The 11,959-nt window shown below is 37.7% G+C and overlaps 1 protein-coding gene across 2 annotated transcripts in view; it reads right to left on the bottom strand.

The window, feature by feature from the left end:
- Window positions 1-771: 771 nt before the first annotated feature.
- The window catches only part of LOC113035126 (uncharacterized), a 58,260-nt gene continuing 47,072 nt past the window's right edge, over window positions 772-11,959 (bottom strand). For both annotated transcript variants that reach the window (XR_013900935.1, XM_026190446.2), the window contains exons 3-4: window positions 8,784-8,841; window positions 772-5,603 (exon numbers count right to left, since the gene is read on the bottom strand). Coding sequence is in view for 1 of the 2 variants with exons in the window: in XM_026190446.2 (XP_026046231.1) it covers window positions 5,582-5,603; window positions 8,784-8,841 (80 nt within the window). In the remaining variant the exon portion in view is untranslated. The remainder of the gene's footprint in view (window positions 5,604-8,783; window positions 8,842-11,959) is intronic.

Here is an 11,959-nt window from a genome sequence, read left to right as displayed (position 1 = left end):
CTTTAAATGAAAACATTTGTGCTTCTCCTCTTTCTTTATTCTTTCTTTATCTTTGTTTTGGGAAATTCTTTATTTTGAATGGTTCATTGAATAGTTAATTTATGTGTTCAATATCTTTCAAATATTCAGAGAAGTCCAGTTGTCTTTCTTCAACGCTCCTGAGACCACCAAGAGGTAGATAACTGAGAATTTGATATGATATAATACATATCATACTTGACATGATACATATGCACTTTTCATTCCAAGCCAATAAGTAATTGGGAACCATTTTCACTGTCAGTCATTGAACTCAGTCTCTTCTCCTTGCATGCAAGAGCATGCACATGTACAAATACATGTACTGTATACTAATGTTCTAATTAAATGAGTAAATAAATAATGTCATACTGTACACACAGTGCAAGTTTTTAATGGGGTAGTAGCAAATTGTGCTCCTACAAAATTTGCTATATGTAGCATCTACTGAAACAAAGCAGCATGTTACTTTTGGACGCTTGGCTGGAAAAGGCTTTTCCTGCTCCAAGTTTGCATTTTGTCCTCAGAATGAATCAACGCAGTTGAGCTTACCACTCAGTGTCTGTAGCTTAGGAATGGCCTGTTCTAAATAGAATGAGATCTCATTTGTGGGTATTATTACTCAACCTTTACTCACCACCTGAAAAAGATGGTTGTCCATAAAATTGGCACTGATTACTCAACCATTAATCCAATAGTTGTTTACAACTCTATACTCTATACTTCAATTGGCTTTTAGTTGCTTCATCGTGTGTGTGTGTGTGTGTGTGTGTGTGTGTGTGTGTGTGTGTGTGTGTGTGTGTGTGTGTGTGTGTGTGTGTGTGTGTGTGTGTGTGAATCCACCAATTCTAACTCAACTGAGCCATTTTTACATAAAGTCACTTTATTAGCTTTTACATATGTCTCTGAATAGAATAAGTAGTTTTATAATACCAAGAAGTCAAAAATAATAACCTATATATTTATAAAACTAAGTAGATTTACTACTCTTGACTTTTTAAAAACAAACAAGGTCTTTGATAATATAGTAGTATTTTCTGCCTTGTTAACCTTTCAACAAATCTAGACACTCAGGGTGAAGAGGTTATACAGAAAAGAGTTTGGATAACTGTATGTGTGTGGATGTCTGTATGTCGATATTACTGTGAGTCATTAGGTATGCACCAAGTAAAATGTTTTCCACACATCTGAGCAGTAACAAGAAAACAGATAGTGAGAAGCAAACAGTAGAAAACAATGGTTCAGTTCTGCCCTAAAGTGAAATCAGAAGCATTTCTGGTACTCTGAAACCTTTGTGTGCATTTTAGCTACCAATGGGCAAATTGAAAGTAGTGGTAAAAACTTCAAATAGTTTCAATTGCTTTCTATTTCATGTTGAGCAAAAACAGAGAGTTTATAAATAAAGTAAGGTATCATTGGGGGCGAGAGAGTCTGTACTTAAATCAGTACAGTCTGGAACATATGTGTTAAGTGCTAGGATCTACAAGATGCTACTATGAAATTGCTAACGGAACAGTGAACAGTTAAGAACAGTAAAGAATGGCTGCATTATTCTAAATTCTATAATCTGTTCTTTAGTGTGTCCTTCCAAAAAAGGACGTGTAATAAAATGGGGAAAGGGGACAAGGAGCAAGTGACATTGAAACCCCAACAACTTTAAAAATTGATATAATAAACAAAGCTTGGCTTTTATATTTACCAACCCATAGTAGTTAATCCCTTCACAATTTTTGGGGGGGAACTGATATCAGTATATCCTGTGGTTAACTGACATCTGAAAAGTCTAAAAGTCTTAAAATGTCTTTAAAGCTAAGAAAACATACCAGTTAAATTTTTAAGTTGACAAATTTTTCTAGTGTTTTAACTGAAAACAGTGTCTGATAGTAGTAATTTTCATGCCTGAGTTTCTTCCCATCCAATGAGAAAACGTTGCTCAAGCCTGTTATCCATAAAACCCAGAGGTGTGGAAAACGAAAAGCACACACAGCTACATATATGATTTGATGTTGACACAAGGTTTAGAGTACATGATGTTGTTGGTATATGAACACATCTTGACACAAAGCTGAATAAGGAGCAGAAACTAAACAAGAAAATATTTAAACATATATCCCCTCGATCCCTGACATCCTATTCTCACAGTAACCCTTTAAATAAATGTCTCATTATTAAGCAAGAACTTTATTTCACAAAAATTCAACAATACTTCCAAATATAGTAAGAGGAATCTGGAATTTGATGTGGATTTTTTTAATTAAAAATCTATTACAAGATGAATTTTGTAACAATTACTGTACTTGTATAACATTTTGCAGAGGTATAATTTTGTTTGCACCAGTGAATGACGTGAAAAAACAAGGGAAAGACAAAATTTAGGTTAACGTTTGTTGTAGGTCAGGATTAGGCTAGTAGTGGTTATGGTTGAAAGTGACCTATCATGCTAATCGCCAGCTCCATATTTTTTGAACAATTTTTTTGACAGTATAAAAGATGGATGTAGGTGCTGGGTCTGGAAGGTGAAGCCAGCATGCAAGTGCCTAAACCTGCATTTCTTTTTAATGTCCACCATAGAGCCAAACCTGTGGTTAAAAAAGACGTAGTCTCCTTCGAAAGTCTACAGCCCTCAGATTTTTAAAGGCTTTTCTGCTGTAAAGGCTTTTCCGCTCATTTTGGGGTCACACTAAAAATGAATAAAATAAGTAAATTTGGTAAATCTTAGTCATGCTGTGTTTTAGGGAAGAGAATTATTTGGGGTATGCTGAATGATTTATCCTGTTTTCCTTCTCTCTCCCCAACCAGTCGCGGCAGATGGCCCCGCCCCTCCCTGGGCCTGGTTCTGCCGGAGGTTTCTTCCTGTTCAAAGGGAGTTTTCCTTCCCACTGTCACAAAAGTCCTTGCTCATAGGGGGTCATTTGATTGTTGGGTTTTTCCCTGTAGGTATTATTGTAGGGTCTACCTTACAATATAAATTCTCTTGAGCACTTTTGTGATTTGGCGCTGTATAAATAAAATTGAATTGATATGGGGTTTCAAAATAAGACTTGTCTATCTTTTCAAATGTGGTTTCAGAATACTAAGATGGCAATCGCAAAACTCTTTACCTTGACGCTTCAAGATGGGACTTTAGAAACCAAGACCTACATCCATCTTTTATATTTGAAGATAAATGGTTTGTGTTTCCAGTTTGAGCTGCTTTTTTCACAGTTTCACTACAGATGAACAAGTAGTTGGTGAGTTTTTGCAGACAAGTCAGCAGCTTCCATGAAAACTATGGGTAATGGTTGCCACAAGGTCACTGGCCAGTCTCTAGGGCTAGCAACAATCAGCAACTTCCACAACCGCTCACCAACTGGTTAGGAAAGCACGTCTTTTCCTATCGACCGGTGATTGCCAGCGGCTTCCAAACGTTCTCTGGGCGTGTGTGAATGGGGCCTTAAACCCTTTTAAAGATTGTATTCCTTTAGAGAAATGAGTTTGAATGGCACCTGTGGTGGCCAGAAGTAGAGAAAAAGTGAAAGTTAAAAAAAAAATTCATTCTGAACACTGAGCTTTTGAGATATTTCTCCAAAAGTTGATTCTGTTCATCTGTACGTAGCGTTTTGTGGCAGAAACGTTTCGTCACTCATCCAAGTGACTTCTTCAGTCTCAGCTGACTGCAGGTTTCCCCAATCTTATAAACAGTACATTTGCATAATGACTGAAACCAGCCCACTGAAGGAACAATGGGCTGGGAGGTCAGCTCCTTAATCTTAATTATGCAAATTCTCATGACCATTGATCAACAACCACTGACCAAAACCCACTGACCAAAACCCACTGATCAAAGACTACTGATCAAAGACCACTGATCAATGGCCATGAGTACCATTCACAGAGAGTTGGGGGAATGGCTGCAATCATAGTATTGTAAGATGGCGAAAGCTCCTCGATTCAGAGATGGTCTTTCCCTTTTCACGTAAATGGCTTCCTTGACTCCGCGCTCTAACCAGCATTCCTGGGTTAAGATTGGGGAAACCTGCAGTCAGCTGAGACTGAAGAAGTCACCTGGATGAGTGACGAAACGTTTCTCCCACAAAACGCTACGTCCAGATGAACAGAATCAACTTTTGGAGATTTACTTACCTGGATGATTGCATCAAGACGTTTTGAGATATTTGTTCATTCACTGACCTCATTATCTAAAACATATATGTATTTAATATATGCATCCACAATTGTAACAAAAGGAAAGGAAAGGCAGAATGGGTACATTTAGAGCAAATCCACAGGAAATTAATGTAACTAACTGCAAGAGAACACATGACTGTGTGTGTGTGCGCGCGTGTGTATATATATATAATACTCATTGTGTAGGAACAAAAGCATGTTTACAATCACATTTTGGGGCCCCTACCAGAGACCATATTTGTTCCCCATCACCTGTGTGTTGATGTTATGATGATGTATGTTTTTAATCCATATTTGCTTTTATTACTTTTTTGTAGTGATATGAATTTTTAGTGTTTTATGTGTATTCTTCATTACATGTGTGTATATAATTATAGGTACATGTGTTTTTCTATATATTTTGTAGTCAGGGCCTGTACATGGTTGGCTCTAATACTGCACACTGTGGTCATGCCTCAGTAGATGTATGTAGTAACAACTAGCTAAAACTCAAAATTGAAAGTGGCTTGTCCCATCCTTTGTGACTGCCAATTGTCAAATTAGTTTCTTGTCTTACATCTTGAGAAATTCTGTAGTGAATAGAAATATAATTTCTGACAATTATGGCCAAAACTATCAAATTTATCCACAAAAAATGTTAACCTCCTAACATCCACCAGGTGAACCAAATAAGGAAAAGGTTATAATTAAGTTTAAGCCACATGCTAAACAAGCATAGTTTCATAAACTAGAAAATGTTGCTTTTCAAATCAGTTCTTTTACATGCATGTTGGTCTAACAGTTTTAAGATTTTCAATTGGTTACAATTCAATATAAAAAGTAGACATAAACCTAATACTAACGCAAACTTGTCACTGGTAATTTAACAGATGTTGAGAGGTTAAAGTAAACTTTGTGCTTCAATTCCAGATCCACAATTACTTTGTAAAAGTAGTTACCATTACCTAAAACTGCGTTTTCACACATTTTAATTTTCAAATGCTTACAGGTGTGACAGCGAAGAGACAGTTAGCAGGAACAACTACTCTTGATATATAACTTAATTTATCCATAAGGGCTCTGTCTTTCCAAAGAGGTAGGGCTTTATAATTGGCAACCGCAGATTCTCAGTTGTTTTGTTTTCTTCTGTTCCTTTTGGCAATGCAGGGACAAATCTTCGCCCATCTGAACAATGACATTCGTTTTTTCTGGTGGTCCTCAGTAAATGCATAGCAGCATCGGTAGCAGCAACCGCAGAAAAGGCAGAGAGAGTATTTATGTCTGCTTGTAGTCGCTGTTCACTGCGAAGTTTTGATTGGCCTGATCATTTATGCGACCGGTTATGTATCGATCCTCTTGCCCCTTCTGCTCTCTCTGGGGTGCATGTTGTCACAGCAGCATCTCATCAAGAGGCATGTCATGGTAAGGAAGCATCGAAGCTGAAAGACAGGAAAGAAACAAAAAACGTGCTGTCATTTGTGTGTGTGTGTGTGTGTGTGTGTAGCTTCTGGGTTCAGAATGCAGAAATCTGTCAACTTACCTGGAGTTGACAGAAATCTGTCAACTCCAGGTAAAGATGAAGGTTGATTTATTCATCCATTAGGAACTTCTTCAACATTAAATATTAACCAAGTCCCATCACTCAGTTGATGCATTAAAGCAGGGATTACACAAGGGTGACCTCTCACACACACACAATTTGCCTTTTCCAACACTATCCTATACCATGCACATTCACCCAATGTGTGTGTGTGTGTGTGTGTGTGTGTGTGTGTGTGTGTGTGTGTGTGTGTATATATATATATATATATATATATATATATATAAAATGTTCTTCCTCCACCCCCCCCCCCCCATTTTTTGCACATGTCGAAGAGCATGTCAGGCTACATTTCACTGTGTGTTATACTTGTATAACTATGCATGTGACAAATAAAGAACCTTGAACCTTGAACCTATCCATTGCCCAAGATGACTTCTTATGTCAGCACTTCAACTACCAAAGGTGTTACCTACTCCATGTTTTTCCAAATTTTCATAACCTGTAGATGATTTACATTCTCTGTTCTCTCTGAATTTATTGGGTTTTCACATATTACCGACTGAATAAATTAAAAAGCGTTGCCAAATTTGATCATTTCTGGATTTGATACTGGACTTTTTTTTCGTTTCATCTCAACTGAACTTCAGACTAATTCTGTCTTAATAGCAATGCTTTCCTGTGAAATCGTCTTGCTTGTTCTCACTCTTGTTATATTTGGTGTAACACTTGCATATCATTTCACTTAACCCTTTACAGCCGATCGGAGCGGGCACGCTCTGTTTTGCGTAACTATTTTTAAATCCCGGTAGCTCTGCAACCACTTAAGCTAGCACAATAATTTTTTTTGCATATGAAACTGGAGGAGTTGTACTTACATCTTATGCCATCAGCTTGTCCTAGGTCACAGTTTCCTTCCACATATAGCTTTGCAAAAACTGCATAAAAATCACTTGCAGCAACAAAAACATGATATTCCAGAAACACGCTTCGCCGATCCATCAGCTGTTTGTAACACTTCCTACGTCCATCAGCGCGAACTATCACATGACCGCATGACCTGCCCGAAACCGGAAGTGACGTCATTTTGCGGAAATGTAGTTTTTTACGATCGGGCCCTTATGAGCTTGTGTTTTACTTGTTATGTGTTTTAAAAAGTTATGTTTGAGTTTATGACTTTCTGTGTCGTTTCTGGGATGCTTAGGACTCATATTTCACTGCTGGAAATAGTTTATTTTGATGCATATGCTGTTATTTTGCAAATTTGCACTATAATATTTATTTTCGTTTTTCCTGCAGTATATAAAAATTGGTGTATTTCAAAAATAAAACTATGAAGACACTCAAAATAAATTTCCTGTGGTGGGAAACTAGTTTGTGTAACTTTTTTGTATTTACAGTTTTGAGGGATAAGCCTCTTAAATTTCTCTAACTAGAAATATATGTTAAAAAAACAAAAACGATTTTCAATTTTTTTGTAGTTTATTGCACTTTTTTGCAATTTATGTAATTACTATGCACCTAATGCAGACATATTATTAAAGTTTGGGCTATAATGGTTGTATTGATGTATAGCAACTTGAAATGCTCCCAAAAATGGCTCCACAGCATGTAAAAATATAATATAAGCTCTGGCGAACTTGGTTCTATGGTAGGTCTTAAAGGGTTAAGTAAAATAATATGTGTTAGGTTTTGTATTGTTGATTGTCATTTATGCTTAGAAATATTTAACCATATATGCTTAGAGGTGTATAATCAATTGTGTAGTGATAGGACTGTGATCTTTAGCAGGCTGCAAAGGCTTGGTGTGCATTCTAGAGTGGAATGCACACCCACATCCTAGGAGCATAAGAGAGGTCCTATCTTCTCTTTGTTGATATAGCAAACACACGTATATCTCTTTAAGTATAAGAGCCTTTTGTTCAGATGGACCCGCTAGACTCCTGGCACCAGCTTTGGGGAGTCTTCACAGGGTCACATCTTGACCTCACACAAATCACACACACACACACACACACACACACACACACAAAGGCAAGGTACTCTTTGTTTGTATGTAGACATCATATGTTAATGAACCTATGCATATTCATGTAACCTCAATAAAAGAGCAGTGTTACGGGAGAACGGACGAGAGCAAATGGGGTCAAGCGAAGGAACGGCGTTTGTCCGGTTCTCTCCCGTGCACGAGAAACATGAAGAACTTTGCCTACTTCGTGTCTTGCTTGCGGTGTAATTATATTGCCTTCAACGTTCCAGCGAATAGGTTCAAGCTACAAACCTATCAATATGTTCTTATCAAATATAAATATTATCCTGGTATGTGTAAGTCATCATTTGTGATTTATTCCAACCCTAGGCTATTAGAATTATATCAGTAGTTTTATTTATTTATTTTTAATTTTTATTTATTTAAGAATTATTTATCCAAGCACAATCAAAGGACAAGAAAATCAGTCATTCACTCAGCCTGAGAGCAGGGGAAGGTGGAGCTAATTTGACTGTAAATGTTAACTGCCTCCATCAACTCGTAAACTGAGCTAAACTTTTTTTTCTTTAATCGTTTGATTTTATCCTTTGTTAGTTAATTACTAAACACCTGTTTACCAAATGTATATGTTCGGATTATATTTTATGTTACATTTTAAATGACAAAGTAAGGGAAGCAATGTTTACGTCAAGTCTGGTGTTGCCTTGCAAATGATCTGATAAATGATTATCAGAAATTGAACAGTGGTATTGGCACTGTAGTATTGAGAGAACTGTGCTGATCTGTGTTCCAACACACTGGAACTGGAAAACATCAGACTGGTACATAGTTACTCACAAACCTGTTCATTTGATATAATGACAGTTAAGATAACTGAAATAAATAAATAAAGATCACAAAACTTTTTCCGCATTAAGGTCACTTGTGATAAAGTCTTAGCACTCAAAAGTATTTTGCACACCGAACTTTTATGTTAAAAACAGCTCCACCACATAGTGATTTAACCATATCTTCTAAATATAAAATAATATAAAATAATATAAAAAGTTCAGATATAATATATAAAAGATAAGAATTCTGGGGACTCACCTGTCCCAAAGTTTAACGCTCCTACATGAGTTGGTGCAGCAGCCAGCAGATATCAGAGCTGTAAAAATAAACCAGCAGAAATCATCAGAAACTGGATACTCTTAGTTAAGATTAGTAATTGTTGTACACACATGCACACACAGTGAAAAAATGTATCTTCCCACACTGAATTGCCTCAATGATGAGTGTTTTCCCTTGATGTCAATCCTCCTTCGTTCTCTTTTCAATTTTGAATACATACAAGTAAGAGTCACGCTATGCTTCCACAGTCAGCAATAAATTACTCAGTGATATAATGACTGCAAAAACTGGTTCTCACCCCTGTCTTGAGTTGTGACTAATTGTGTTTCTGTTACTCAAATACGTGCCAGTCAGTCAGGAACAGAGCCAGCCATGCCAAATATTGTCACTGTCTACCACACACATAATTACACTGAGGAGGAGGAAAAAGGAAAAACTATTAACCAAATCACTCGTGAATCTTATGTTGTTGTCATAGAGGGAAGTTGTCCGAGACAAAGAAGTCAGCTCTGTCTGAAGAGGTTAAAAGAAGACTTCCTAGACCTCAAACAAAACATTGCGCTCATTGATATATAAATGCCAGGGAATTTTCATTTACATTAGTTACTTGTAGCTTTAGTTACATACAAGGAAGGTTGCCGGTTTGAGCCCCGGCTCCGACAGTCTTGGTCGTTGTGTCCTTGGGCAAGACACTTCACCCGTTGCCTACTGGTGGTGGTCAGAGAGCTCAGTGGCGCCAGTGTCCGGCAGCCTCGCCTCTGTCAGTGTGCCCCAGGGTGGCTGTGGCTACACTGTAGCTTGCCATCACCAGTGTGTGAATGTGTGTGTGAATGGGTGGATGATTGTGTATAGTGTAAAGCGCTTTGGGGTCCTTAGGACCAAGTAAAACGCTATACAAATTAGAGATGGACCGATCCGATATTACGTATCGGTATCGGTCCGATACTGACCTAAATTACTGAATCGGATATCGGAGAAAAATAAAAAATGTAATCCGATCCATTAAATATCACGAAAGCACCTCACAAAACTTGCAACACACCGTAACTCACCTCAGGTTAGCACGTCGGAGCAGTATGCATCACGTGATAGAGCGGCTGTGGCATGCGGGACCTGTCAGTGGTCTGGATAGCATTTGGAGCTTCGCTAGCAACCCGGCATTTCATCTCCGACAAAGTTATCCCGAGAGAAGTAAAGCAAATGTGTAAGTCCATCTCTGAATGTTTGTAAAGCATTCCTGCGTTAAGCTTAACAAGCGACTGTCTCTCCTGCTGCTACTTCAATCATGAAACTGCTTAATGATCAGCTGATCGGCTTTTCTGTCGCGAGTCCGTGTCTCTAGTTTGCTTTTGGCCCACTTTGCACCAGAAAGAGGAAACCAGCGGCTGAACAACAGCAGCACGTTTAAGCTTGATAAGCTGTTGTTAGAATTTATTTATTATTACTTTCTACTCGAGGATCTTTTTCTACGTAGCTGACGGCTGGTAACTGTGCAGGGGCGGATCTAGCAAAGTTTAGCCAGGGGGGCCGATAGGGCATTAACAGGGAAAAGGGGGCACAAAGACATACTTTTCTTTCTTATTCTCATTTAAAATGTCTAGCTTTTAATAAATAATTATCTGACAGCCAAAGTTTTAATTTGATGCAAAATGAATAGAAGTCCATTACTGTATATAGTAACTATTAAGTCTAATATACCCTAGTAAGCTATACTACTTTTTCCTTTGGGAAGGTACCATCTGTGCAGTCTGCAATTTTGTTGAAGAAAGATGTTGAATCTATTTAATATTTCTTGAAAAATAATTGATTTCTGTGCATTTTTTTTTCACACTGCATCAAATTAAGGTTGATTACGTCGATTAAGCATCATGAGGTGGAGCGTGAGGGGTGGTTCCCTATTTTTTATTTATTTATTTTTGTTGTTGCTGGGAGTTGGAACCCTATTAGTTAGGTTGCTTAATATTTATGCTAAGTACTCTTTAAAATACCAGAATAGGGAGGATGGTGTAGGTTTAAGTTTATTAGATTGATCAGTATTGCTGAACTATGAAATATTTTTTTTTGCATACAGGTATAACAGAATAGCTTTAGTGTAGTTGTTGTTTTAAACTTGAGTATGAACTTATACAAAATGCAGCAAGATATTTAAAAAAAACAGTTTTGTTGATTAAAAAACACCATATCGGATTCATATCGGTATCGGCAGATATCCAAATTTATGATATCGGTATCGGTATCGGACATAAAAAAGTGGTATCGTGCCATCTCTAATACAAATACAGACCATATACCATTTACCAAATGATGGACACTAAATGTAAACCTGCCTTTACATTTAAAAAGAGATATATTATCAGAAACTAGAAGATACTGTAGAAGATACTGTAGTTCAAATGACGTCTCTCTTCAAGTTTTACCATTAAATGCTTTTTCCAGAATTCCAAACTGTTATAAATTTGAAAACCCCACATCCAACCCAAACCTTAGATGGGTGACCAGTGTTCTCTTGGAGATTAAGGGCTTGATTTAGTAACACGCTGTGCCAGTACAAACTGGGTTTTGCTGTAAAAATTGTTTTTTTTTTAAAGTACTGTATTTACAAGGAAAGTGCAGTGATAAGACTGCACGTTACAGAGTTTTGTGACTGGCCCAGCTTGATATTGAAATGAACCAGCTGTGCCTGTGTTCAGAAAACAGTTTCAACAACTTTCATAAATCACCCGTAAAACTAACCACATATACAGCTCACATGAGGTTAACAGTAATCGATGAGGTATGTGGGAGGATGTTCATATATTAAGTGGACTCGGGTTAAACAGCTGTTGAACCAAAACTCTTAGTGCTGCTACACTCATCAAAGCTGGACAGTGCAGGTGGAATACTGACAGAGAAGACGACCAAATGCAGATGTGTTTGTGCTGTGTAAACAGGAGATTTTGCCCAGACCACAGTGACAGTGAACACATGCTGTGATTATATAACCAGTGTTTCCGGCAGTTTACCATGCTTACACTGGAGGCCTGCTGCATGTGCTTCACCACTCCAAGTGAGCATGTGGCACAGCAGCTGTAGGGAGGAAGAAAGGCTGACCGCTGACTGTGGTCATCTATCAACTCTAACACAGATTAACCACTCACTTTGTGTGTACCCGTGTG

The sequence above is a fragment of the Astatotilapia calliptera genome, chromosome 13 (genome assembly GCF_964374335.1).
Source record: "Astatotilapia calliptera chromosome 13, fAstCal68.1, whole genome shotgun sequence".
NCBI classification, from domain to species: domain Eukaryota; kingdom Metazoa; phylum Chordata; class Actinopteri; order Cichliformes; family Cichlidae; genus Astatotilapia; species Astatotilapia calliptera.
The sequence above is the reverse complement of the archived record's forward strand: the minus strand, read 5'-3'. Positions and strand labels throughout refer to the sequence as shown.